Here is a 26734-nt window from a genome sequence, read left to right on the forward strand (position 1 = left end):
ATTATGCAATGCCATATATGTATAGCCATGATTTGACTCCAAAGGAGATATTCATGTTAAGAAATGAAATTGCACCTTTGTAATAAATACAACTGAATAAATGTACTGATAAATCTCTTGAGTGTCAGTCAAACATCAACAGCCTAAGTACCACCTTTCTCCACGTCGAATATAGAATTGAGTTCAACCGCGGGGATTAGTATGCATGACATCACAACTTTTACATCGACATCTTGAACTGTACCTACCTTCCTCTCCTATTGTCGCAAGATCAATAATACCCCCGTTCAGAGTTACAAGATGCCACCCAAACGCAGAAAGACATCGTCACGATCTGCGGCTCAAAAACAAAACCACCTGTCGCCCCCAGAGCACCATGTCCCCACTTCTCCAGATTCGCGGGCGGGCGCTCAAGAGCACGATACTAATTCCGACGCTCTAAGTCAATCACATTGTGACTCACCAACGGAGCCCATGACACCCGAAGATGCCTTCGAACCGTTTCTGGAGACCGACGAAGAGACGCCTGAACGAACGGAGCACACGTTGGGCGAAGCCGAAGGACACGCGGTCCAGAAAACTGGAGAAGGGCGAGCATTCGCTGGGGGGAGCTATAACGCCTTGAAGTCATATAAGGGACAGTATTACTCAGGAATGGCCGTTGGAGGCTCGCACACCTGGAACTACGACCAAGGCGTTTGGAAAGAGACAAAGGAGGAGCCCGATCTGTGGAGGATTGACTATAGGACAAATAAAAGACGGGCGAGGAGGGCTCCACAGGGAAGTGGTGCACCGGTTGGCACAGAGTATCATTGGCTTATTGTTGGACATCAAGTAAGTCTATAACCTTCGTTGTGGGTAGACTGCGCAGCTGATAACGAGTCCAGCACGTCAAGAAGGTCGACGCCAATACGTATGAGACGGTCCTGGAGGGATCAAAGTACAAGCTGGCGTACAAATCGGCAAGCTCTAACACGTGGTCCGTACCGACCGTGAAAAAACAGCGGGAACGCGAAGTCGAGTTACTCGATGACGCGAAAATGCGTGTCCAGGGGTTGCCTCCCGTTTCAGAAAAAGTGAAAGTGGAAAAGCAAGAGAAAGGGCAGAAGAAGCTGGATGCAATGTTCGGTCCGGCCCGTCAGGGTAACGTTGTAGGCAAGAAGAGAAAAGCCGAGGAATAAATGCCGGGCGTGCCACCTGAGTATTGATTAATGTGACAGTGGTTGGTGTCTGCGAGTTATCGAAACAATGATGGGAGGATCCTGATTTAAGGCGGCGGTTCAAAGTAAGAGATCAGAGTATGACGATACTCTTTTCAGCCGTCTCAACCATTTTCACTAGGGCATCTCCAATTCCGTATGAAAAAGCGTATCCGCCGCCACCGAAGCCGTAGGCAGACAAGACGAGGCGGTTCCCGATCTGTTCGGAGTCTAGTCGGAAACCACCTTCTCGAGAAGGACGAATTCCGACTATGTAGCTTAGTGACTCTTCAGGAGGATTTTCTGGAACGATTTCCGGGGCCAGATAATGTGCACGGGCAATCTCGTCTCGGGCAATATCCATGTCAACTTCCGGTGACCTGCTGCTGTAAGTACCTGATCATGATTATAACATTTCCCAACTTACAAATTGTCCCTTTGTTTGACGCCTCCTAGGATAACAGCCTGGGATAAGGGTCGAGGAATGATGTAAGTGTACGTTTTGCCATTCTGAAAGTAGAACGTATTGCAGTTGGCTGTACGATAGAACACATTCTGGCCACGTTCTGGAAAGCATTTCTGGTCTTGCACATCAAACAGCGTTTTGCTGCCGTTCCCGCTGGCATTGATGAAGATACGCGAGTCGGGAAACAGTGCGTATAGTTCTTCTAAAGCCTCGACTCGTTTCCGAATGAATGTACCTCCGAGGGACTTGATCTTGTCTCGCAGATATGGCATGTGGCGTGTCGGATCCGTAACGACAGTTTGATAGGCCCATCCACAATTGAAGTCGGTAGGATATTCACCAGCGTTCAAATCGCGGAACTGCAACACTGTTAATGTTATTACCCGACTGTACCGAGCACAAGCCATACCTTGGGCAGGATCGTCCTTCCCCAAGCAGAAGAGTCCTTAGATGGAGGCTGTTCCACGTATTCTCGAGCATCAACAATGCAGACCCCAGAGTCCGGCTCTTCACGGGCCATCTTCAGCAAATGGCGATAGCACACGGCTTGAACATAGCGATGCTCAGGGCTAATCCCGCCCGCAGCATGCCAGGCCGCTCCGGCCCAGGCCGAGGCGTAGGAGATGTCCTGGTCACCTGGTAGGTGTTCTGCTACTAAGGTGACAGAGAAGCCATTGAGGAGGAGCTGCCTAGCCGCCGCACACCCTATGATTCCTGCACCAAGTATGATGATTGTGCGCTGCGGGAAAGGGGGGTCGATGAAGGAATGATCGCAGTCTCCCATTCCGCTTGATGTTTACTGCTAGGTATCTTTCGAATGATGCACGGTGCGTGATTGATGGGTATGAAGCCAACAACTTCTCGCCAGGGTTGAAGGCACTGTGTGAGAGGGACGGCAAAACGGCAATATATATGGCACACGAGAGGGGAAAGCCCCATCTCCCTCAGATAAACAAAGATAGGGTATCCCCCTGTCATGTCGCGCCTTTGAGTCTGCGCCGATGGCGGACAAGGAAGGGTCGGCTGTAGCCGCTGGGTAAAAGTCTGGATTTGCTGGGATAGTGATCCGTCGCCATTCCACTCCGCTAGCACGAGTCAGAGCTTGTGGAGAGGGTCGGATTGTCATCATTGTGGTAAGAATGCCGGCAGGGTATCCGTATTTAGGCTGGCTTAACTCGATGGGGACATTTCGGCGAGCGGGTCTTTCCGACAGGGATCGCACTTTGCGACCGTCATCCAAGCTATTGATTCGCTAAGAGTTGTCGGTCTGTGAAACTTGAGGGGGTTTTGTGGATCGGCATTGGAGTGCAAGTGCCTGGCCGGATGAGGAAGTATACAGTTTGTCGAGAACGAGTGTATGGCTTCAACAATTGAAGATGGAAGATGCTGCGCAAAAGGCAATGCGGTGGGGACAGAGCAATGCAAGCCTCAGGCATGACTTCATTTCTTTTTTTCGCAGGATCTTTTCTCCGCCTCCCCTGATTTCTCCAGGCTCCCATCCACAACAACCAAATCACGGACCTCGTTGTGCATTTGAGCGTCCTTTCATGAATTAAGAGGCCCGGGCCCTTGCTTCAGGATCACGGCAAATCTCTGTTAAATCTGGATGATCAATGACCATCCCACAAGGGTCCAGCTCCACCTGCCTTTCACAATCGCTTCCTGCGGCCCCGATTTCAATTTTCCGACGTCAAGTGGCCCTGGTGGGCTCGTAGTTCATGGATCATGGCAGCGGTCGAGAACAAGTCCACTCGTAAGGGCTCCATCATAGTGAGTTACATTCCAACTGGTTGCCTTGATTGGCAACTTGTCCTTCAAGGCACCAACCGATGCCGGACGACTCCGGGCTCCTCCCACGTATTACTGCATTGAGTAATATCTGGTCGGGCTGTGTACCGCTCATGCAGGCCAATTGCTGACCCAACCGCTTTGTTACGCCAGGAATCACAGCCGGATAACCTGGAAATCAATAATATTGAGACTGAGGTTTTGGACGACGCCGAAGCCGAGAAGATTCTTCCCTATGAGGCGGGAGACTCGCCATTCCCCGAGGTCCGGGCTGTTGTTCGCCCCGTCGACGACACAGAAATGGTTGTCAACACCGTGCGAATGTGGACTATTGGCATTCTCTTCACAATTGTATGCGCTTCCTTTTATGATCTCCGGATTTAGTCTTAATTCTTGGTCCTCTCCTTTTTTCAACCGCTAAGTGGACACTATAGATTGGAAGTGGTTTAAACCAGTTCTTTAGTCTGCGACAGCCTAGCGTTACAATCAGTGCGCTGGTCGCCCAGCTTGTAGCGTATCCAATCGGCTGTGCATGGGCTCGTTGGATGCCATTGGGGTGGCTCAACCCAGACCGCAGCTTCAACATCAAAGAGCACGCCTTGATCACAATCATGGCCAATGTATCATTTGGGTCAGCTGCTGCTACCCAGATAATTGAGGCAATGGTTAAATTCTACAAGATGCCTTCGCAGGGCGGTTTTCAAGTACTGCTATGTATCACCACTCAGATGTTTGGGTTTGGTGTGGCTGGGATGGTTTCGCGCTGGCTTGTGGAACCTGCAAACATGATTTGGCCGCAAGTGCTTTCAAACGCGGCTCTGCTATCCACGTTGCACTCCAAGGCGAATCAAGTGGCTGATGGCTGGACCATGACACGACTGAAATTCTTCCTTCTGGTCTTCATCGGTGGCGCGATCTGGTATCTGTTTCCGGGATACCTCTTTACTGCCCTTAGCTTCTTCAGCTTCGTTTGTTGGATCGCACCATCAAATGTCGTTCTCAATCAGCTTTTCGGTCACAGAACAGGCCTGGGTATGTCCATGCTGACCTTTGACTGGTCGCAAGTCGTCTTTGCAAATCAGAGCCCTCTTCTTGTCCCCTTTTGGGCCGGCTTAAATGTCATGGGATCTTTTGCCTTGTTCTTTTGGCTTCTCGTCCCTTTGATTTACTATACTAACACGTGGTACTCGGCTTACTTGCCGCTCCTCGATCCTAATACCTTTGATAATACTGGTCGCAGGTATGACATGCGTCGTGTTATGAATCGCAACGGTACCGTTAATGTGGACGAGTACCGCAACTACTCGCCGATGTTTATTTCTGCGGGATTTGCCGTCACGTACGGTGTGGCATTTGCCAATCTGACTGGCATCTTTGTCCATACAGCACTGTACCACGGAAAGGAGCTCCTCGAGCAATGGAGTGGACGTCACAAGAAAGACGTTCACGCGCGAATCATGGAGTCATATCGTCCAGTTCCCTGGTGGTGGTTTGCTGCAGTTACGCTCTTGATGTTCGGTCTGAGCATTGTAACCAGCGAGGTATGGGAGACTGGGCTCCCCGCGTGGGCAGTCCTGCTGGCTTTCGTGCTGCCAATCATTTACTTCATCCCAGTGGGGATCATCAAGGCTCTGACGAATATTACGAGCAATCAACTGAATCTTATTACCGAGTTTATAGGCGGCTACGCATTTCTTGGGAAACCCGTCGCCAACATGACCTTCAAGTTCTACGGATATGTGGCCGTTGCACAAGGGTTAGAGTGAGTGGCGCCTCGGCCTATTTGCCGAGCCAGAAAGCTGACTCCATTGCCACAGATTTGTTGCAGACATGAAGCTAGCCCACTACCTTCATATCGCACCGCGCACTCTCTTCGTCGCTCAAGGCCTCGCAACCCTAATTGGCGCAGTAGTTCAGTGCGGCGTAACAGTGTTCATGATCACTCGCATCGATGACATTTGCACGCCTCATGCCGACGGCAACTTTACCTGCCCCCACGGCCTAGTCACATTCTCATCCTCTCTCCTGTGGGGTAAGCCGCCTACCTCTAACCATCTATGCCGCCCACTTCCCGTGTGTAATCACTAACAAATAATGATGTCTAGGTGCTCTCGGCCCCGGCCGCAACTTTAGCCCTGGTCAAATATACGGGAACCTCCTTTGGTTCTTCCTCGGCGGGCCCGTTGTCGTCTTAGTAACATATCTGCTCGGTCGCCGCTGGCAGTTCCTCAACTACATTTCATGGCCCGTGGCCTTTGGCGCAATGAGCATGGTGCCGCCTGCTACGGGGATCAATTTTTCTTCGTGGTGGGTCGTCAATGTTGTTTTCAACGGGTGGATCAAGAGAAGGAAGCCCGCTTGGTGGGCAAAGTACAGTATGTGCTCCCTTTTATGCTTAGTTCCCTGCCATTGTTTCTCATGGTGAGGTAATGTATGTGTCCGGGAGTTTGTATGCTGACGCGAGTAGATTATGTTCTTAGTGCGGCGCTAGACTCTGGTGTTGCGGTTTGCACTGTTTTTATATTCTTCTGCATCATGTTACCGGCTGGTCCGTTGAGATGGTGGGGGAATGAAGTGTTCATGAGGACCGCAGATGGTCGGGGAACACCGTACAAGCATCTTCCGCCTGAAGGGTCCTTTGGCCCTACTACCTGGTGGTGATTTGCATCTACCGGTATGTATGGAATTTTAGACCGAGATAATACTTAATATCATATATGCATTGGAAACGCTCCATAAAGTTTGAACAGACAAGCCGCACCTGCGACTTATAGGGTATAATACGTCGCCATCTCTTCCTGAAACCAATCATACGAGTAAAACAATTGCTCCGCCATCTGCGGATCCATGACAGGCATATTGCCCGACGCATCCACCAGCAAGACATCATCCAGAATCGGCGCCAGTGGTACAGGCGGCGCCATGAATACCGGGTTCGATTCTGGCTGTGGCGGATGGAAATGATGTGGGATCGCCCGCTGGCGTTGTTGCTGCTGTTGCTGCTGGTACGCCAAATGGCTAAAGATCGTAGTACTTTGTTGGCGGAAAGTCTCCGCCAACCTGTCCATTCCAGCTCTTCGCTTTCCAAATTCCTCCAAAATAACAACAACAGCTTGAATGGCCCGCCGCATTGTCTGCTCGTCGGGCTCCCACACCGGGCCAAGACCCTCATTGACGGAGTGGAAGTTTCGGTTCAGGCACCACAGGATTGTGATACCAGCGAAATAGAGTTGACTCAGAGTCAGCCATATCCACTTCAGCTTCCCGATGGAGTAACTATCCCAGTAGGAACGAATAACGGCAATGCTGGCACTGCCACAGCTGATGATGCTGGTTGGGTCGGGCGTTGGGTTGCGAGGACTTGGTCGGTAGAGAAGTAGAAGCGTTGTCGCATGAAGATAGTCGTAGTAGCTGGTTGAGTAGAGGAGAGCAGGAGGGTATATAGGGCTACTCGTCCGCCAGTCGTCGAGTTCTTGTCGGAAACGGCGAAGGGTAAGTGAAAGCTCAGTAGGAGTGGGTGGAGGTTGGTTGGCGCTGTATACTTTGAATTTGTTAGATAGATCACACGAGTAAGGAGAGAAGAGCCCACAGTAACGGTATATTCGCGAGAAAATGCGACGGAGTCGTATAACCTGAATTGGGATAGTCATGGAGCTGGAGCCTGGTGTTTCAGTCCAGTCGTCGTTGAGTTCACGAGGAAGAGAGACAGTGATGTCCTCGTCGGCCAAACCTAGTGGCCTGCCTAGCGTGCTCGCAATGAGCCGGTCCAGATTGTAGAGACTCCAGAAAGCGCGCTTCGACATTTCATCATCTACTAGGGTTGTTGGCTGCCGGGCTTTGTGTAAACCCAAGCTGCTGGCTAGCCGCAAGGCAGTACCCAGGACGTGCCAGACGCTGGGACCGGCCGTCGCAAACATGGTGTACAGGGCCAGGCTCAGCAACGCACGCAGAGCAGTTAGATCTTCACTGTGCAGCGCAATTGAAAGTGTTTCATTGCTTGCACGATAGAATTCTATTGCTCGGGTCTCTGCATCATTAGCTGACCCGATAAGCAGGGCAATGGCGATGGTGATGTGATAGCTGCAGTGCACTTCGGGCGTAGGTATTTCGCCAGCATAAATCCGTCGTAAATGATCAAAGAAGTCTGCTCGATGCAGGAATGGATACTGGTATCCCATACTGTCAAAATACTGCCCGGCTACGCGCTCCGCTTCGCTCAGCGACGCTAGACGGAGGACGCGCGGCGCCGATACCGAGATGGCCGGTCGGGCGACAGACGGCTGGCGGTGTTCAAGCTTGTCGCGAAAGATCTCGCCGACATTGGGCAATTCAGTCCCTACATGTGAGGTACTGGCAGAAGCAGGACTAGCGCTGGACTCGACACCCGTTGTTGAACCTCCTACTGTGGAGGCGTGGTCTTGAGGGCTGCCAGGAGTCACCTTGATCATGATGGCGGGTAACTGGTGCCACAAATTGGGATCCCCGTCCTCATCCAGCGTACTTCCCGTCGGCTTGTCGGCTACCGCGATGCCGGTCTTGCGGCGAATCACATCCTCCAGCCATTGTACTCGATCGTGCAATTTCTCGAGCTGGTCGCGGGGAACGGAGGCGTTGGCAAGCTGCGGCCCAGGCGGCGCGATGGTGCAGCGGACACCGGCTCGCGTGCATGCGGAGCAATTAGGATAGCGAAAATCACATTTCTTCTTCCGCTTGCGACAGAAGTCGCATGCTGTCGAGACGCGTTTTGGTCGGGAGGAGGGACGGAGAGGCGGAGGGGGCGTCGACGCGGAGACGGAGGGGGCCGACGTCGGTGATGGGACCGTGGGAGTTGAGGTTGGGAGAGGAAGCTGCGAGGGAGGAGGATCGAGACGGAATCTGCCCAGCTGGTGTCGAAAGTCAGGGTCGCGGTTGCTCATCGTGCAGCGAATGTGACCCCTGGAGGCGGCTTGAACCGCTGGCCATTGTGTGTGAGTTTTGAAGAGTTGAAGAGTCGAGGCGAGCCTTTTCTTCGCCAGCCGCGATGCGTAATTCAGCCGATCAGTGGGTCCCGTTCCACCATCACCACTTGCACTCTTGTCATGAATTAATTATCATATATCTTTCATTATCTTTCAATCATCTACGTCCACGAAGGAGTCGAGTCCCAAACTCGATCAGGTAGTAGTCTGCATACACCAGCCCATGGTCCCGTACTATCTGTGCTCCCTCTGGGTTCTTCGACACCGTTGCATTCCGCGATATCGCGTGCGTCGAACTCGACTCAACATCGGCTAGTCGAGAGTCGGACTTCCAGCTAAGCAACAACAACAACAATTGAGCATCCATGCGTATAAGCCATTCAATCTCGCTGTACGCTCTTCTGGGCAATTAGGCCCGAGACCTTGCCGATTAATAAAAACTGGGCTCCTCAAGGCAAGGTCACACTGCCGGCCGGTAGTTTGAGAGCTCTTTCGATATCTTCGACTATGACGGTGATGCTGGGGAAAGTAGGCACTGGGGAAGTAGTATCCGAAGGCTGACAGTGTTATTGAAGGGTGGGACAAGTGATACATAGTGAGTCAAAACACTAAACAGGAGATGTCAAGGGCAAGGCTCAGAATCCCCAGACCCATTTTCAAGCCTTATTTACCAATTGTCCAATCAAATATTCCACTTACAGGGACACATATACGGAGTATAGCTGATGAGGAGCGATGAATCTTCATGAGTGGTCATGACTCATACCTTGGCATACCCCACCTTTCCGCATTGGGACGCAAAACAGGCATGGAATATACATAGGAGAGGTATATAAATGGAAAGGAATCCCATCAGGGTTTTCATTAAATATATCAAGCAACACTGATTAGAAGTCGTCTATCTTATAGTAGACGCAATGTTATCTGATAAAGGCCCTGGAATGCCTCCCGACGCCCCCCTCTCCGAAAAAAGCAACGATGAGCCCTCGAGGGCCTCGACTGCCGACAAGCAGCCCGCAGAAGAGCCACAATACCCCGGGAAAGCCAAGTTCGCGGCAATTCTAGTTGGCCTTAATCTTTCCATGTTTTTAGTCGGCCTCGACAACACAATCCTCTCGAGCGCCATCCCCAAAATCACTGATCGATTTCATGCCCTGGGTGACGTGGGCTGGTATGCCAGTGCGTACCTGTTGACAAACTGTGCCTTCCAGCTCATGTGGGGAAAGCTATATACATTCTACGTCGTGAAGTGGGTGTACCTGGTCGCGCTGTTCCTCTTTGAACTCGGATCTCTCGTCTGCGCCGTATCTCCCTCGTCAACGGCTCTGATTGTTGGTCGCGCTATTGCCGGCGTTGGCGCTGGCGGTGTCACGAACGGCTCATTCTTTCTCATCGCGCACTCCGTTCCCGCACCGAAACGCCCAACATTCGTCGGTCTTCTGGGAGCCATGTACGGCTTCTCTGCAATCGCGGGCCCGCTCATGGGCGGTGCTTTCACTGACAACGCCTCGCTGACCTGGCGATGGTGCTTCTATATCAACCTTCCGCTTGGTGTTGTTCCAGCAGCCTGTATCATTTTCTTGATCCCTGCCTTTGCCGGTAGTGACAAGGGCCAGACTGGTTTCATGAACCAGGTGAAGCAGATGGACGTGCCTGGTACACTTTGTCTACTTCCTGGAGTTGTCTGCCTGCTGCTTGCGCTGCAGTGGGGTGGAACGAAATACGAGTGGAGGAATGGGCGCATCATCGCGTTGCTTGTCCTTGCTGGTGTGCTCCTCATCGCGTTTACGGTCATTCAGTACTTTAGCGGTGATCGTGCAACGGTTCCGAAGCGCGTGTTCGGAAACCGCAATGTTTGGGGTGCAGCTCTGTTTGGATCTGGTGTCACCGCTGGCTTCTTCCTGATGCTCTACTACGTATGTCTTAGCCACTATATTTACCTACCTTCATCCCCGCCGAGCAGAACTAACGAACACGAATAGATCCCCATCTGGTTCCAAGCGATAAAGGGCGCATCTGCAATCCGCTCCGGCGTCATGAACCTCCCCATGGTCCTCGCCTACGTCTTCTTCTCGCTGTCCGGCGGCTACCTCACAACCGTCATCGGCTACTACGTGCCCTTTGCCTATGCAACGGTAATCTTCATGTCCGTCGGCGCCGGCCTCCTCACAACCTTCACCGTCTCCTCGGGCTCCTCCCACTGGATCGGCTACCAATTCCTCTTCGGCGCGGGCGTCGGGCTCGGCCTGCAGACTGCATTCGCTGCGCCGCAGTGCACGCTCCCCATTGAGGATATCGCCATCGGAACGGCTATCGTCATGTTCCTCGAGAACCTTTCGGCCGCTGTCTTTGTTTCTGTCGGGCAGAATGTGTTTAGCAACCAGCTCACGACGAATGTGCGGGTTTATGCGCCGGAGGTCGATACGACGAAGTTGATTGAGGGGGGTGCGACGGAGATTCAGAGGAATGTGCCACAGGTGTTTTTTGATGCGGTGCTGTTTGCGTACAACAAGTCGTTGACGCAGACGTTTTATGTGGGCGTCGCCTTGAGCTGTGTGGGGATTTTGGGAGTGGTTGTCATGGAGTGGGTTAATGTGAAGGGAAAGAAAGGGGAAAAGCAGGAGGGCGAGCAGACGGAGGATGTTTAAGGAGGAAACGAAAATATTCATGGTTTATATTCTTCTCTGTTATCTAGCGAGCGATTTAGACTTGACTTAATAGACTTTCTTCTCCTTATTCTGTTCTCAACCTCTACTTAAAGCAGCAAATCCTCAACTCGAGTACGTTCATGAATAGATATATTACAATATATACAGTACATCATTCACCAGCTACCTCCGTATTAATAGGTCTACTGGACGATCTTGGTAATAAGCTTCCCCGTGTTGGCGCCCTCAAACAACTTCATCCACGTCTTGGGCACATCCTCAAACTTGGTATCAACAACGGTCTGCATCGAGTCGTCGATAATGATCTTGTCCTCCTTCCACGCGCCAACGATCTCGCTGACAACATCGGAGAACTTGTGCAAGTAGTCCAGCACGACGAAGCCGTGGATGTGCAGGCGGTTGGAGATGATTTCCTGTTACTGTTAGGTTGTTTTCGGAATGTGGGGGAAAGGGAATTGGAAGGGAAGGTACGTACAAAGGCGTTCTTGAGGCCTGCGGATTCGCCCTTGTTATAGTCGGCGATTGAGCCGCTAAACTTTCGTCAGTATGGCGTTGCGAGATAGAAAAAAAATTAGGGCTACGTACCAAACCGCAATGCGTCCATGGCGCTTCATGCGGGTGAGCATTAGGTCAAGGATTTCGCCGCCGACATTGTCTATACTTCAGTCAGAATTACACATGGTTTTGCAAAGAGGAATGGGTGGTGACGTACCAAAGTAGACCTCGACGAAACCATCAGTCTCGCGGATGAGATCCTGCTTGAAGGAATCCTTCTTGTAGTTGATACAGGCGTCCGCGCCGAGCTTCTCAACCCAGCGGCACTTGTCGTCGCTTCCTGCAATACCAATGACCTATATCATACTCGTTAACTGCCCTGGCATGGCTAGAATGGTGTGTTCCGGAGGGCTTGAAAGACAAACATACCCGCTTGCACCCAATAATCTTCTTCGCAATCTGCACAACCATACTGCCGGTGGCACCCGCAGCCCCAGAAACAACAACCGTATCATCCTTGGTGGCCCCCGCAACCTCCTTAATTCCATAGTACGCCGTCACCCCGGTCAACCCCAGCGCACCAAGGAAGTGTCCCAGATCCAGCCCCTCAATACTCTTAATCACCTGGCACTTTTTAATCTCCTGAACCGAGTAATCCGTCCAATTCGTGCTGGCCATAACGATGCTACCAACGGGCAGCTCAGCCTCGTTCCCAGACTCGATCACCTCGGCGAGACCGTTGGAGGCCATGGGCTGGCCCTCGGGGACGGGTGGGTAGTACATGCGCTCCGGGTCGGCTCCCGCGGAGATCCAGGTTCGTTGCGCGGGGTCGTTGGAGAGCATGATGGTTTTCACGAGGGCTTGCGTGGAGCTAGGTTTGGGGAGGGGGGCCGTTGTGAGTTTGAAGGTTGGGTTGGGGCCGTCCAGGACGGGAGCCGCGGTGGGCTTGGAGTTGAGGATCCATTGGCGGGCTTCGGTGGGCATTTTGGCGGTTTTTGATGGTGAGGTTGGACGTGAGATGCGTATAGGGTATGCTAGGGGGAGAGGAGGATGGGAGGTCTAGACATTTGTACTCCGGAGTACTCGGAGTGGAGCGACGTAAGTCTGCGAGTCGGTGACATCAAAGCCCCGAGAGATCCACTCTGCTCGAAAGTGTCCGAGATTTGTAAGGACTGGATGAACAATTGTGTGTTTAAGTTTCAATTGTCCCGAAGATCGGATGAAAAGGTTGGAAAATGAAAGAGCAGAGCTCCAAGCATATAGGCAGACCGAACTGTAGAAGTTTCGAATCGGCATGCATGTATGGCGTATGAAGCTTAAATTAGTGCTGATAGGATCAGTCTTATAAAGTGGGTCTCATTAATATCTCTCCGAGTCCCGAGGTATATGGGGATACTGCCTAGGCTAAGGTAGATATAGTTGGCAAGGCATCAGGAAACTGTACACTGCACCTTTGTATCACGCTTGAACCCTGGACACAGGCTCTAGGACTGCCTCGTTATCCATGGTGATGGAGCACCATGGCGTGCATAGAGGATCGTTACATTACTCTGTGGACTTGCATACCTTCCACGACAAAGGATGATAGGATGACTGTTTAGCATGATATCATTGATTAGCTCCTGCTCCCAATGTCTTCATGATTGGAAGAAGGACTGAATAGTTCCTGTTTCTCCAACGGGAAAGACGAGCTCGGACTGCGCGGTTTGGCGCTGTAGGAAGCGGCCTGCTAATCGTCCATGTCGCCGGAAAAGCTCAAGCAGGGGCAGCGCGGTGGAGTGAGGAAGGGATCAAGCTCAGGTAAGTTCGAAATGAGGTTTGGAAGGAATTTGGGAGGCGTTGTGTGATGTTGTGTTTAGGCTGCGTTTTCGGTGAGGGGTTGAATTCGAAAATAACCGGGGCTGTTGTCAGTTGTTGCCAGTACCTGGGATACTCCGTACTGGTAATTAAAGGTGTCCAGTTGGCTCAATTGAGCTCTGAATCGCAGAATTAGCTTTAGTGATAACAGATCAAGGCACTGGTGCCGGTTATCCAGAAATTCCACGATGAAGCCCCAAGGAAAATCGCTCTACCCCACCTGCTTATCAATCACTCCTCATCTCTCTTATCGATCAACGACATCATACCCTCATCAACCCCTCTCTCTCCTCATTTTCCACTTACCAACCCACTGCTTTCATTCGACACTCAATTCGCATCAACGAACGAAAATGTCCTCCCAAAAGACCATGCGCGCAATCGGTACCTCCCGCCACCACTTCCCCTCTTTCAATCAACACCACTGACGTCGGTTTCAAAACAGGAATAAAAAACGGCCGCGGCCCCGCGGACGCCCTCTTCGTCGATGAAATCCCCCTCCCGACCCCGGGCCCCCGTCAAGCCCTCGTAAAAGTGAAAGCCTTCGGTCTAAACCGCATGGACCTTCTGCAGCGCGAAGGACAGTACCCGGTCCCACCGCAAGCGCCGCCAACGCTGGGAGTCGAGTTCTCCGGGACGATTTCCGAGCTCGGCGAGGGGGCGACGGAGGACTTCAAGGTCGGCGATGAGGTCTTTGGGCTGGCGTATGGTGGTGCTTATGCGGAGTATATTGCTGTTGCGACGGGGATGCTTATTCATAAGCCGAAGGAATTGTCGTGGGAGGAGGCTGCGGGGGTTCCGGAGGTTTGTTTTTCTGCTCCTTTTCTGTTTGATTGACTAGCGTCGTATCTTGAGGAGTAATTGGGCTAATCTCTTGTGTTTGCGTCTAGACCTGGATAACAGCAACGCAAGCCCTCTACCTCGTCGGCGCCTTCCAAAAAGGCCAATCCGTCCTCTGGCACGCCGGCGCCTCCTCAGTCTCCATCTCCGGCATCCAACTCGCCAAAGCCGCCGGCGCCTCTGCAATCTACGTCACCGCGGGCTCCGAAGAGAAGATCAAATTCTGCGTCGAACAACTCGGCGCAACAGCCGGCTTCAACTACCGCACGCAGAACTGGGCCGACGAGATCCTCAAAGCGACCGATAACAAGGGCGTCGACGTCATCGTCGATTACATCGGCGCGGCGTATTTCCAGGATAATCTGCGAGCTGCGGCGATGGATGGGCGGATTGTGAATCTGGCGTTCATGGGTGGGGTCAAGACCGAGGGGCCGGTTGATATCTCGCCGTTTTTGAGGAAGCGGGTGAGGTTTGAGGGGAGTACGCTGCGGAGTCGCGATGAGAACTATCAGCGGAAATTGCGGGATATGGTTGTTGAGAATGCGCTGCCGAGGTTCCGCGATGGGTCGTTCAAGGTGTTCGTCGAGAGGGTTTTTGCGTTTGAGGATGTGGTGCAGGCGCATAAGCTGATGGAGAGCAACCAGACCAAGGGAAAGATTATCTGTACGATCTAGACATATACAGCTACAATTATATACAATTATACAATATAACCAAGTAAGTTGGTGGCATCTATTCATTCATTTTTAACATAACCTATTTACAGCTCATCCAATCATCAGTGACCAGCACATTCAACACCGCCATCTAAACAATAACCTTGTGCCCAGCAGGCTTCTCCTCCTCCTCGCCGAAGATGTTGATGTTCCAACGAGGCTTGTTCGCAACGTACGGCGTGTTGTAGCGGCGGCGGTTCTCACCCAGCTTCGAGACCTTGGCGATCTCCTCGGAGGTGAGCTCGACCTCCTGGAAGTTCTCGGCGATGCGAGAGGCAGTCACGGACTTGGGGATCACGGAGTGGCCGCCGACCTGGGACCAGGCGAGGATCACCTGGGCGGGGGTGACGGTCTTGCCGAGGCGAGCGGAGGCTTCGGCGGCGACAGCCTTGACGTCGTCGTGGGCGACGAGGAGGGGGATGTTGAACTGGTTGTTGCCGAAGGCCTGAATTTGTTAGTAGGCAATTTCAAACAGAAAGTGAAGGGAGGTGCATACGGAGTAAGCGGTGATGTGGATGCCCTTCTTGGCGGCGTACTCGATCAGCTCAGGGCTCTGGAGAACAGGGTGACGCTCAATCTGGTTGGCAGCGGGGACAACGCCAGTGGCGTTGATGATGGCCTCGAGGTGCTCGACGGTGTGGTTGGAGACACCAACGGCGCGGGCCTTGGACTTGGGCAGCTTGATCATGGCCTTCCAGGTGTCGACGATGGAGATGTTGTCCTCGATCTGGACGTCACCGTCGGGGAAAGTGCTGGAGGTGTCGGCGGGGAAGTAGTTGTCGCCGGTGGTGAAGGCGACGGGCCAGTGGACGAGGTACAGGTCGAGGTAGTCAAGCTGCAGCTCAGCAAGGCAATCGTCGAGGGCCTTCTCAACGACGGCGGGGTCGTGCTGGGTGTTCCAGAGCTTGGATGTGATGAAGATGTCCTCGCGCTTGAGGCCGGGGATGTCCTTGTAGGCACGCTGGATGCCCTCGGCGACCTCGCGCTGGTTCTGGTAGATGGTGGCCAGATCAAGGTGGCGGTAGCCAACCTTGAGGGCCTGGTAGACGGCCTCGCCGACCTGGCCGGGGGCGGACTGCCAGGTGCCGAATCCCAGCTGGCTGTGGTTTGTTAGTAGATAGTAGACACTAGGGTCAGAGGCTCACGTACGGGATCTCAGCGCCGGAGTTGAGGGTGACCTTCTTGCCGAGAGACATTTTGTATGTGATGATAGCTGACAGAGTGGTGAGGAATAAGAGGGAAAGATGGAGGGATGGATACCGTTCGAGGGGAGGAGGGGGAATTAAAAGGTCCCTTGCGCTGCTCCGGTGGGGTTGCTCGAGGGGTTCCTGAACCAGACGCCAATGGCCACGCTGCTCGGTTGAACTCTGGAACACTCATGGTGTTCGGATCGATTCTCTCTGACTAAAGCTCCAGCGTAAGAACTCATCTGGCCATCTTGGTGGTCGTATCCCCGCCAGAACCCCCTCGGTGGGGCATGATGATGGCATCATCATACAGCCAGCGCTGCAATTACTCGCAATCGAGGGCAAAGCTATCGGAGGACTTGCGAGACAAAACTCGTCAATGAGCAATATTGAGCACTCCGCGATGCTCCCGAGTCTCTCACAATGCCATCCATCGCATTGACCTGTCCTGGATGATGTCAATCGGTAGACACTCCTCCGCGACGCGACCCGTGGGGTTGAACCAGCGGCGTCCCAAACAGGGAATTATCCCGCCGGCACCATAATTTCCCGTATGGACGGATAAATTGCAACCTCATTTTCATCCAATCAACCCGTCGGTTTCGTTGCTCGGAGGAATCCCGATCTCATCCTAGAGCGGTTAAATTTGTCGGTTTCGGTCTCTCGCAGTGGTTGCACTTTCTGAAACCGTCGTTGCGCTTCGGTTGAATTCTATGCTACCCCACGTCCATCCCACCCCACGCTACCCCAGTAATAACTCGAAGCGTTGACATGGCGCTGGAGTTGAATTCGACAGGATCATCGTTCTGCGCTGGCCTGAAAATTTCGAGGATGCTTTGACGAGGCATGTGTTGTCTAATCTTCTCGTGCGCAGACAATGCGGGTAGCATTGTGTTGGCCTTTTGAAAGTGGAAACCAGTTGTCCGCTTGGCCAGCCAAGTCAAGAGACGAAGAAGGCATTCACCATGTTCAAATCACCTGCTTTCCTCGTGCTTCGGTCGAAAAGCACCGACCAGGTCGGTTGAAGTCGGGAAAGATACTATGTACGGGATTCGGATTCATCTAACCGGGGCTTTCGCGGCGTGCTCTGTACTCCGGGGTAGACTCCGGAATATGGCCCGGGTCCAGGCTCGATCATAGATGCCATATCTATCGGTTGTCGTACGAGTGGACCTGATAGCTCAGTTGTTAGGGTGCGAGCATTGCCCATTCTCGTCATCGTCTGAGATGATGATAGTGGGAGAAATATGAGCTCAGAAGCTTGTTCTTTTGGAGTGTCAGAATGTCGAGACTTCCGTCAGAGTTCGTTGTAGCCTCGTCTGGATACTTCTCATCATGATCCGTGCGTATTGGGAGGGAGCCAGGTAAATGCCCCTGAAAGGTCCCATAACACTGGCAAGTGACTCCTGAGATACATGTTTACCTATCATCCAACATTCTGAGACCTATACAAGGAACATGTATGCTGGCCGCTAATTCAAGCTCTACTGTTCTTTCCGACGCCCAAGGCATCCAGCTACCACCACCAGAGTCCGTCCTCGTGCTAGTATACTCAAGACATAGTTTATACAGTCCATGCCATGCACTTCGGTTTAACGCCCATCTTAATAATGGACTTGGTCTAATTAGTTCAAGATACTTCGCTAACAAGGAGGAGCTTATTGGTCTTCACAGATGTAGCAAACCACATTGCACTTGGACCTGGATCCTGGACAGGCTAGTATAGTGCTGGTGGGTAAGCAGGTGTCACTTGCAGAATGCCGACGGGCCGCGGACCATTTGCATTCCTGGGATACTAGTACTAAGTACTAGTATAGTCTATTTGACGCCACATCGTATCGCCTTCAATAGAAGGCTTGTGATTCGCTCTGGTGAAGAATGAACTGCCTTTATGAGTCCATGCGCGCATAGTTGTTGAACTGTGCAATAATATATAGGTATTCCACACCAAAGAAGATGTCAGATCCGAAGATCGTGACTTCAAGAGGAACATGACACAGAGCCCTCTGATAACCCATAAGATTCAGGAGCAAAGGGGAATGTGATTTGGTTGTATCCATGCTTCTCATAGGAGCTTGCCAACCACCCAGACTGCTTAGCCACTGATTTAAATCCCTTTATGCGCAGTGGAAGCTAACACAGAGGAGCTCGGCCCAAAGTGTTCTTCTACGATAAAACTATTACTTGGACTTGACATTCGACGAGAAAAGACTGTACATTGGCTGTTTGTGCTCAAATCGGCCCATTCCGCGAGGGTGGTAGAATGGTCTCCTAAAACTAGAGATAAAAAGAAAGGAAAGTGAGCACGTGCCCACGGACAACACCATTTCCTTTGTCAACAACCAAGGCAACCAAGGGGAAAAGCGCATTGTATGATATAAACCTGGTGACAGCTTCATAGGTATATCAGATATTACGCATACAAGGTAGCTGCGTTCTGGAATCCGGCGAAATCATCGATTCAACCGGTCCGCTCGATGGGGATTTCCTGAAGCAGCCAAGATGGGCCCAAATACCAGGCATCTTGGCGGTGCAACTGGAAGAACCCGACTCCAAGAGTTTCTGGCAAGCTATACTTGCGATGTCTTCAGATGTTTCTCGATCCTGAATGTTTCTTGCCGTTGTCTAGAGCTTTGATGGCTTAAATTGCTGGAGGATGAGAGTACGGAGTATTCTGAGAAGATTCTAAATAAAGCCACTTAAGAGCCCAGACTCTCGCGGCGTGAGCTAGGCGCTATATGGAATAGATTGTGCAACAGATTGACGGGAACAACTAATCAGGACCAACCTTTTGAAAGGGTCGTGGGCCAGACCTTGCAGAAAGCGAGGCGATTGGGCCAAAGTTCGCCATCTGCCCCTATTATTTCTCCAACCCTGCCGAGATCCAAAGTTTTGCATTCCAAGCTGGCCTGCTTACGTACGTCACCCGATAAGTTGCACCGACCCAACACGGTTAGTGAGCCACGAATCGACCTCGCTGCCAAATTCCCAAGTTCATCCATGTATCGATAATTGTGACCACCTCTCGTTTCCTGACGCCTGCTGGACCTTTTCTCTCATTTCGTCGACGTACATCTTTCGCGCTGTCTCCCATCGCGCTCGCCTCTCCCCCGTTCGCGGAGAGGTCCGTCCCAATGCCCAAGAGGCGACTCTTCCGCTGGCCAGCCCCCCGGACCACCGTACTCACCTTCCTGGCCCTGGTGTTGAGCTCTTTGGTGCTCTTTCTATATGGAGGGCCATCGTTTCCATTGTCTCGGGATCATCGAGGTGCGTTATATCGTTGGGTGGATGGAGGTTGCGCTGCTGACGTCGACCGCAGAACAGGAATCGCAGCACGACCAGGTTATCCGCGAACTCGCCGAGAGAACGGGGTCATATAGCAACGCCAGCCAGATCGGGTTAATATTGGCCGCGACGCAGGCGGAGGATCTCACGTGGCTATTGGAATATCTGAAAGAACGGTTCGCTTCTCTCCTCATCCTGTTATCGGAAGAGGAAAGCTAATGAGTGTCTCTTACAGCGGCCCCGACACTATCCCGTTTATATACACCACCGACCCAAAACCTGACCCTCGTCTCCTCGTCCCACGCACAATTCGAGGCCGCGAAGCCGCCGCGTACCTTTCCTTCATCGTGGACTTTTACGACCGTCTTCCGCCGTACTCGATCTTCATCCACTCCAACATCAACCAATGGCACAATGACCTTTTCGGTCCCTTTACAAGCCCTGCACTGCGCAACCTGCGTCTCGAAGCCGTCGATGCAATGGGCTACGTGAATCTTCGCTGCCAGCACGACCCCGGCTGCCCGACCAGCGTGCACCCGTGGAGTCCCACCCAGATCGACATTGACAAGAACGACATCCGCGCGTTCTTCCCAGAGGTATACCAGTATATCTTTAACGTCGGCCCCGAAAAGGTCCCGGAGCACATTGGGAATGTTTGCTGTGGGCAGTTTGCCGTGAGCCGCGAGCGCATCCTGCAACGGCCGAAGAAGGACTACGAGCGGATGCTGCAGTGGGCGGCGGAGACAGAGCGGACGGATAGTTTCGGCGTGGGCTGGGTGTATGAGAAGATCTGGCATCTCATCTTTGGGATGGAAGAGATCTAGTGCGTCCACTTTCCCTTTTGTTTCTAAATCAGGATACTAACAGATGCAGCTGCCCCCGCTTCGAACAATGCCGCTGCGACGTCTACGGATGGTGCGGCCCATTAGCAGGCACCGGCGAAACACTGCAGGCAGTGCGGGCCGCGGCCTCATAACCAAACCTACTACACGTAATATAGATGATTGACGGAAATACCTTTTTTCTCTTTCTTTACTCATCAAAATTCCCCACGGGCCATCCCCGTGCTGTGTTTTGCATCACTTCCATATTTTTTTCAATGCACGCTTGTATAGTATCACGAACCACTTGACTGCGACTTGCAAATGCATTAACCGGTGTCGGGGTGGGGACGAGAATAAGGACGCGCGCGAGAGCGAACGAGAACGGAATGACTTGGATAGCGGCTAATACCCTTTTTCTCTGGCTAGTGCTAGTGATTTATAGCCAGCCTTTGCTTTTTATTGTTACCAGGAAAGGATAGGATGAGACATTTATAGACTGGAATGGGTACTCATTTCTATACATCATAACCATCACATCACATCATATACAGCGGAAGAATGAGCGGAAAACCGAGCAGAGGATATCGAACGAGATGAGAACAAACAAAAGCCAAGATCAGGTACTACTGGACTGATTCTGCCCCTGACCTGAACCAGAAGCTGAAGTCGGACTTTCCCCTTCCGCATGAATTGCCCTCTGATGCCTCGCCCCCTCAAACCCACCATCCAACTCAAACGTCTCCCCGCCCCCAACAACCCTCTCACCAACCCTCTCCCCTCCATTCCTCGCGACACCAACTCCTGAAACCTCATGCACATCCCCGCTATCCAGCATCGGCACCTCGGACTCGCTCGGTCGACGCTGCCGTGGCGGCGGGCGGCCAGCCATCGGTGTTGCGGTCGTGAAGAATAACCCGTCGCCTTCGCCGAGACCTCGAGTATCACCTCCTGGTCCAGCTCTGGGACCGACGCCTGGTGGTGGGAAAGGCGGTGCGGCGCCGCCGTTAATACCCGAGATCAGGGAGGATGGGACGGGTATTGAAGAGCGGTTCGTCGCGGTTCCCGGTGTGAGCGAGGAAGGGATTGTCGACGACGGGTCAGTGGATGTGGGCGAGTGTGACGAGGGGTCTGTTGGCGCTGTGGAGACGGGACGGCGCGGGATTGCGCCTGCTCCTGCTGCAGCAACACCGGCACTAACAGCGGCCGCATCAGCGCCAGCAGCGAACCCACCGCCGGATGAAGGGTCCGTCGTCGTAGGACTGGTGCTCTGGCTCGGCTGCTTCTCCTCGTCCTTTGCGGTTAGGGCTCCTGCGGTACCAGCAGCGCCAGCGGCAGCAGCGGCGGTCGCAGCCCGATTCTTGCGTCGTTCGCGGAGGAACAGCCAGATGAGGGCGAGGAAGATGATCACACCGACGACGACGCCCACGACTATACCGGCTATTGCGCCGCCGCTGAGACCCGAGTCTGCGCCTGGGTTTGCGTTTGCGGCGTCGGTTTGGGTGGCCTCGGGGGAGGTCGTTGACGATGATGTTGTTGATGAGGTTGAGGCGGAGGAGGTCGAGGTAGAAGTTGGCGAGGGAGATGCAGTCTCCGTCGTGCATGTGTACGAGTTCTGGAAGACGGGACCGGAATTGTTGTTATCGTCGTCGCCGCCACCCCCGGAGGAGGAATTGAGCTGGTCGATTGCGGCGCATGTCGCGGAGCCTGTTGTGACGATCGAGGACTGGCCGCTGACTTGCTCGAGCCTTCTAAAGGAGAGACTATCCTAGCTATTAGAAAGGCATCGCCCAGTCAATTGAGAAAGAGAACGTACGTGTTGAACCCGCCACTTAGATGCAGACCCCCCGTCACTCGCTCGAGGTTATTCATGGTCAAATCGACCAGCGCATTGTTATCCTGAACTGTCAAATCCCCGCCTATAGTGGCCACGCTCTCGAGCCCTAACTGCGTGAGCTGTTCATTGCCGGTCACCGAGAGGGTTCCCGTGATGGTCTCGATGTCTGGTATCGTGATACCCGTGAGCCCTGTGTTCTCGATGACGAGGTCACCATAGACCTCTTCGAGGCCGTCGAGGTCGAGTGTCCCTGTAGCATCGGATGAGATTGTTAGTTTGCCTCGAATGTCGTTGCAGTCGTCAAAGTATCGGTTGGCGTCCGCTTGGCTCGTGATTGTGACGTCGGTTGAGCCTGCATTGTTTGTTAGCAAGGGGAAAACGAAAAATAGGGTTGAGATCGTACAGTCTTGAGCTGCAACAGGCCTAATGGCCCGAAGCGAGAAAAAGAAAAAAAGTAGGGGTATCATTGAGGCGCGTAAGACCATAAACTAGTATATGTACGTCATGGGGAAAGAAAACGAGGGGAACAACTACTCAAAAGACATGACGAACAACAATAAAATTCGATGCCTGGAGGGCCATGGCGCTTTTATTATGATCGAGCTGGAGATGGAGCTAAAGATCTAGTCTGCTTGGCCTGCTTCTGGGGACATGGTGGATCGCTCTTCAGACTTCACGTTCCCATCGGAGATATTCTTGTGCGCATATCCACGAGCCTTACCAACGACGATGACATCGAGCTCATTACCCAATGCTGAGTCTAGACGGAGCTGCGTATTCCCTCGTCCATTCACAGTACTCGTCTGTCATCATGTCACTGGGATCAAAGACAAGTCAAGAATGCCAAGTACACAACACTGCCTCACTGACTCCACCGCATCGCCGGTCTCCATCCACTCCCGGCCCAGGGTCTGCTCACTAGCCTCATGGCGGACTCAACCCGCTCACCACGAGGGCAATTGAGAGCTGTTTCCCTGAGTCGTGCTCCGATGCTATGATGATCTATCCCGGATGCGGTCTATTTATATCCAGACCCTGGGTGCGTTCCGACTTCCCGCCTGCAAGCTCCTCTGCACACACCCCGCTAAATTCAGGCATCAAAATTCTTGGGCGTTCGATTCTTGATATTAATACTGTTACCTGGTACTGTTCAGCTGGCTGTTGGGCAGACCCAGATGCTGGACCGCAGTGCAACGGCCAATAATGGATCTAAGCTGTCGTGCCCGCCATCTGATTGAGGTTTCTATCTTGGGCGTGACAGGATAGGCTTCATTCATGAAGCCACTTAGTTCGCCAAGAGGTTTGTTTGCCCGGAGGTCCGCCACATCGAGTATAGAGGGCTTTCCGGCCATTCCGGGAGTGCTGCGTATTGAGCCTCTTGGCTTCGCCCTGCAGGGTGTTGACCAGGCGAGGGTGATCTGGGCGTTATTCAAGATGGGCTCGACCTCCACCAGCAGAAGAACCGCAACACCCAGAAAAGAATTGGCCAGCCGCCCATGACTGTGTGGATCTGCTGTCATGATCCTAGCTTCAACATTTGTCCCTGCATGAGAGAAGAGCCATATTCCGCCACAGCCCGTTAGCCATGTCTCACAGCTAATGAAAGTGGAGCTGGTCATTCCTGTCCCTGGATTACTGATCAGTGCTTCGCCTCAGAAGAAGCTCGACAACGATGGAGTGCTTGCCCACGCTGTCCACATCAATGGCGTTTGCCACACAGGACCTTTCAAATCGAAAATAGTGCCAATATCTTGCAAGGCAAAGATCCCGGAGTGATCTTCTCTGGAGGGCTCTTTCCCCGGGGGTCTCCGGGTTGGAGCCGTTGGCGACCAACGTCAGTACGGCCTTTTCTGGCCCGAGTATTGCAGCAAGATGCAGCCCGTCGAGCTCAATGGGATAAGCCAGGATTGTTTATTGTTCATCAGTGTTCCCTCTAATCGGGGATCCGTCTATCAAGTTCCCTCCAACGATGTTCGGAGCCACGTCGTAGGCACTGGGACCTCTCGCTAAGATTGAAGGTAGTCGACAGCACCAGCTTTGCAGATCTCGCTATACCCTTGCATATTCGCTCGCATCGCTCCGAGCAATGACCAGCGGGTAGAGGTGTCTCATCCATCACGAGCATCCTGCAACAATGAAAGCACAAAAGAGCTGATCCAAAAGAGTCTGCAGAAACTCAAGAAGGGTGGACAACCCCACCTCTATCTGGCTCTAATCGCCTAAAGATGGTCAGGTAAGCTTTTAGTCCATGGGTCCTTGAGCTATCACCTACCTAGATCCCCTCACACATCAAAATCACCATATAAGATGCGTCAAGCCTTGTGCAAAGACCCAGGGCAAAGCTGCTTTGTTTCGTGTCTTCATTACTCTCTTTCCAAGACCTCTATCGAAGACTAGAAGTTGCCACAGTGTATTCAGAGAGTATATATATTCGAACAAGCAGTATCGTAACGACGTAACAGAAGGGGTATGTCTATGGCATAATTCGTTGAACGCATCATTTCAAAATCTTCAAAACCGCGGGCTCCAGACATCAAGAGCCTGAAGTTCGCCCCATTCAGCCTCCAGCGCTTGAATGATCTGAGAAGTCGGCCAGCCCAATCTCTTCTCCACCAGGGTCAAAAACTCCAATGAGCCTTGCTGTTCACAGGGATGACGAAGGCAGAATCCATCTAAAGGAGTTAACTTGTGCACTGGACAGAAGGAAAAGAACATACATCGTTTGAGAAGATGGCAAGCCATGTAGTAAGCATTGTCGACTGTATCGTTTGACTTGGAGAGTCCGATGACGTTGATGATGTGTGATGCGATGATTTGCTTTGACTGTCAGCAGAATCTCAGTTATCTGAAAGGTGGTGGGTATACCTCTTCGATACGTTTCCGCTTTGCTAGTTCAAAGTCGCTAATGACACCTTCATGCCGATTGGAAGTCTCAAGAATAATCCGGGAGGTGTGGTAATATTGCAGGCCAACAACTGGGCCAATCAGCACGACAGTCGTACGAAGGAGAGACAGAACGACTTACCCGCCGGTGGAGAAACGATCCAGAGCTCTGGAAATGGTTTATTATCCGCAGGGTTCGCCTCCTTATACTTCAACGGCTGCCAGCTGATGGGGCGTTCTCGATACCAGCTTTCCACGCTATCGGAGAGGAATTGCCAGTCGCCTGCCTCAAAGCTGTGTGCATTTGGGCCCGAGCGGAGCTGGATAATCCTGGCACAAAGGAAGATTATCTGGTTGGCGTAGGCCGCGTCATCCCTTCGCTGAAAGACAGACGAATGCTCGTAATTCTCTAGATTCAGGTGCATGGGCTGATACTCGACGAGACAGGCGTAGATGGCCTGGCGCAGAAACTGCCAACTAACAGCCTCAGCGAGTCCGCCAGACGACGCTGACCTGGCCATGGTATTCAGGAGCCTGGTAGATCCCAACCAGTGGCACTTTTCATCAGAGTTTTGCTCGAGCTCTTCATAGACGCGTAGAAGGACCACGGTGATTAGCAGATTATCGTCGTATGCTCCCTCATGCTTGGCAAGTGCTTTTAGAAGTAATTCAACGCACTGGCTGTGGTACTCAGATGCTTCCCAATCATCGGACCCAGACATTATTGCCGCGTGCCTAGCCGAGAGCGACAAGATAGCTTTTAGCACCATTGGAATTTGCAGTGCTCTTCGGGGGACTTCTGACGAAAAGTGGGAATTGGAGTCGCAAATATCGTACTGTTCAATTGATCAGAGATAGGCCAATATTTGAGACAAAAGACATACCCTCGGCGCATAATTTTGAATAAATGATCGCAAAAGGAAGGCTTCGCGTGACGTCATCGCAGGAGGAGCGTTAAGATTCGGACTGAGGGAGCTCAATGAGGGCGATAAATCAGCCCAACTGCTGACGGATGGCAGTGGTGAGGGGCCGCTGACAGGTTTCGGTGAGATGCCGACGGACGATATTGTTCGTCGTTCATCCGGACTGGAGCCGGGTAATGGTGGTAATGTACGCCCATAATTGCTGGTAGACGTAATGTAATCGCGCGGACTGGGAGTATGTGGGACAAGTATGTGTGATGTTGTTGGAAAGTTGTCCGCAGCGGGAGGGTTCTCGATCGGGGCTTCAGGTAGAGCATCCGAGTCGGGCTCATCGGCGGACTCTTCAACAAACATCACTGTGAACAGATCTCGTCAGATTGGATCGAATAAAAGCGGACATTGATTGGACCGGTCGCATACAAGATCTTGGGACCTTCACCCAGGGTTGTCGGTCGTCCCAAGCCAGCTCGAACTTGGATGCGGTCCCCTGACTCTTCTGGTACACATGGCGGACTGTTTTGAAACGGAACGGAGGATCGAGGCGACACGCTCGCGATAAGCGGGTGCATTCATTGCAAGCTGGAGCTCCTTTGGCAATGGTGCATTTGATATGGCGAAGGCGACAACGCTCACATCCCCTGCCGATTCGCATTGCAAGCAGCGGAGGGAAGTGTTAGGCGCGGGAAGAGAGGATCGATGCTCGCCGTCTACATCGGTGACGTCCCAATAACGAGAAGCTCGGAGAGTATGACAGATATAATAGCGATTGGGAGGAATGAAAAACGAAAGAAAGAAGTGAGACTGGAGACG

At 52.5% G+C, this 26734-nt stretch overlaps 13 protein-coding genes across 13 annotated transcripts; 5 read left to right on the forward strand and 8 right to left on the reverse strand.

Moving 5' to 3' along the window:
* Positions 1-4: 4 nt before the first annotated feature.
* BJX68DRAFT_40458 (uncharacterized protein) lies at positions 5-1579 on the forward strand. Its single transcript, XM_071049120.1, has 2 exons — positions 5-834; positions 888-1579. Exons 1-2 carry the CDS (start codon positions 301-303, stop codon positions 1179-1181), a joined length of 828 nt encoding a protein of 275 aa, XP_070901333.1. The 5' UTR covers positions 5-300; the 3' UTR covers positions 1182-1579.
* Positions 1070-2765, reverse strand: BJX68DRAFT_40456 (FAD-dependent oxidoreductase). The gene is made up of 3 exons (XM_071049119.1): positions 2075-2765; positions 1627-2024; positions 1070-1579 (listed from the first exon to the last, which is right to left on the reverse strand). The coding sequence occupies exons 1-3, from the start codon at positions 2447-2449 to the stop codon at positions 1294-1296; spliced, it is 1059 nt and encodes a 352-aa protein (XP_070901334.1). The 5' UTR covers positions 2450-2765; the 3' UTR covers positions 1070-1293.
* Positions 2766-3096: 331 nt separating this feature from the next.
* On the forward strand, positions 3097-6155 carry optF (small oligopeptide transporter, OPT family). Its single transcript, XM_071039568.1, has 6 exons — positions 3097-3435; positions 3607-3804; positions 3888-5215; positions 5271-5485; positions 5559-5828; positions 5921-6155. Exons 1-6 carry the CDS (start codon positions 3391-3393, stop codon positions 6112-6114), a joined length of 2250 nt encoding a protein of 749 aa, XP_070901335.1. The 5' UTR covers positions 3097-3390; the 3' UTR covers positions 6115-6155.
* A 14-nt stretch (positions 6156-6169) lies between these two features.
* On the reverse strand, positions 6170-8453 carry BJX68DRAFT_232966 (putative C6 transcription factor). Its single transcript, XM_071039569.1, has 2 exons — positions 7043-8453; positions 6170-6994 (listed from the first exon to the last, which is right to left on the reverse strand). The coding sequence occupies exons 1-2, from the start codon at positions 8367-8369 to the stop codon at positions 6222-6224; spliced, it is 2100 nt and encodes a 699-aa protein (XP_070901336.1). The 5' UTR covers positions 8370-8453; the 3' UTR covers positions 6170-6221.
* Positions 8454-9352: 899 nt separating this feature from the next.
* Positions 9353-11059, forward strand: BJX68DRAFT_254114 (MDR family MFS transporter; the record flags this gene model as incomplete). The annotated part of the gene is made up of 2 exons (XM_071042841.1): positions 9353-10327; positions 10394-11059. 2 exons carry the CDS (start codon positions 9353-9355, stop codon positions 11057-11059), a joined length of 1641 nt encoding a protein of 546 aa, XP_070901337.1.
* Positions 11060-11181: 122 nt separating this feature from the next.
* BJX68DRAFT_232970 (MDR family NADP-dependent oxidoreductase) lies at positions 11182-12638 on the reverse strand. The gene is made up of 5 exons (XM_071039570.1): positions 12005-12638; positions 11793-11931; positions 11666-11735; positions 11556-11610; positions 11182-11493 (listed from the first exon to the last, which is right to left on the reverse strand). Exons 1-5 carry the CDS (start codon positions 12557-12559, stop codon positions 11263-11265), a joined length of 1050 nt encoding a protein of 349 aa, XP_070901338.1. The 5' UTR covers positions 12560-12638; the 3' UTR covers positions 11182-11262.
* A 1052-nt stretch (positions 12639-13690) lies between these two features.
* On the forward strand, positions 13691-14982 carry BJX68DRAFT_232980 (NAD(P)H-quinone oxidoreductase). The gene is made up of 3 exons (XM_071039571.1): positions 13691-13816; positions 13878-14236; positions 14323-14982. Exons 1-3 carry the CDS (start codon positions 13786-13788, stop codon positions 14944-14946), a joined length of 1014 nt encoding a protein of 337 aa, XP_070901339.1. The 5' UTR covers positions 13691-13785; the 3' UTR covers positions 14947-14982.
* Positions 14983-14990: 8 nt separating this feature from the next.
* On the reverse strand, positions 14991-16648 carry akr1 (putative aldehyde reductase (AKR1)). The gene is made up of 3 exons (XM_071039572.1): positions 16138-16648; positions 15485-16088; positions 14991-15433 (listed from the first exon to the last, which is right to left on the reverse strand). Exons 1-3 carry the CDS (start codon positions 16182-16184, stop codon positions 15080-15082), a joined length of 1005 nt encoding a protein of 334 aa, XP_070901340.1. The 5' UTR covers positions 16185-16648; the 3' UTR covers positions 14991-15079.
* A 1472-nt stretch (positions 16649-18120) lies between these two features.
* BJX68DRAFT_232987 (uncharacterized protein) lies at positions 18121-18870 on the reverse strand. The gene has a single exon (XM_071039573.1). It carries the CDS (start codon positions 18572-18574, stop codon positions 18356-18358), a length of 219 nt encoding a protein of 72 aa, XP_070901341.1. The 5' UTR covers positions 18575-18870; the 3' UTR covers positions 18121-18355.
* Positions 18871-19147: 277 nt separating this feature from the next.
* On the forward strand, positions 19148-21028 carry BJX68DRAFT_232988 (DUF3431 domain-containing protein). Its single transcript, XM_071039574.1, has 4 exons — positions 19148-19442; positions 19495-19636; positions 19696-20283; positions 20334-21028. Exons 1-4 carry the CDS (start codon positions 19310-19312, stop codon positions 20434-20436), a joined length of 966 nt encoding a protein of 321 aa, XP_070901342.1. The 5' UTR covers positions 19148-19309; the 3' UTR covers positions 20437-21028.
* On the reverse strand, positions 20701-22736 carry BJX68DRAFT_40557 (putative GPI-anchored cell wall protein Pst1). The gene is made up of 2 exons (XM_071049121.1): positions 22098-22736; positions 20701-22044 (listed from the first exon to the last, which is right to left on the reverse strand). The coding sequence occupies exons 1-2, from the start codon at positions 22601-22603 to the stop codon at positions 20901-20903; spliced, it is 1650 nt and encodes a 549-aa protein (XP_070901343.1). The 5' UTR covers positions 22604-22736; the 3' UTR covers positions 20701-20900.
* BJX68DRAFT_232990 (uncharacterized protein) lies at positions 22681-23745 on the reverse strand. The gene has a single exon (XM_071039575.1). The coding sequence runs from the start codon at positions 23735-23737 to the stop codon at positions 23255-23257; it is 483 nt and encodes a 160-aa protein (XP_070901344.1). The 5' UTR covers positions 23738-23745; the 3' UTR covers positions 22681-23254.
* An 884-nt stretch (positions 23746-24629) lies between these two features.
* Positions 24630-26705, reverse strand: BJX68DRAFT_274633 (uncharacterized protein; the record flags this gene model as incomplete). Its single annotated transcript, XM_071047695.1, has 6 exons — positions 26345-26705; positions 25886-26280; positions 25144-25837; positions 24984-25093; positions 24836-24935; positions 24630-24790 (listed from the first exon to the last, which is right to left on the reverse strand). Exons 1-6 carry the CDS (start codon positions 26574-26576, stop codon positions 24630-24632), a joined length of 1692 nt encoding a protein of 563 aa, XP_070901345.1. The 5' UTR covers positions 26577-26705.
* Between the last annotated feature and the right edge of the window lie 29 nt (positions 26706-26734).

Source organism: Aspergillus pseudodeflectus (assembly GCF_044049435.1).
Source record: "Aspergillus pseudodeflectus strain CBS 756.74 chromosome Unknown BJX68scaffold_12, whole genome shotgun sequence".
Taxonomy (NCBI): Eukaryota; Fungi; Ascomycota; class Eurotiomycetes; order Eurotiales; family Aspergillaceae; genus Aspergillus; species Aspergillus pseudodeflectus.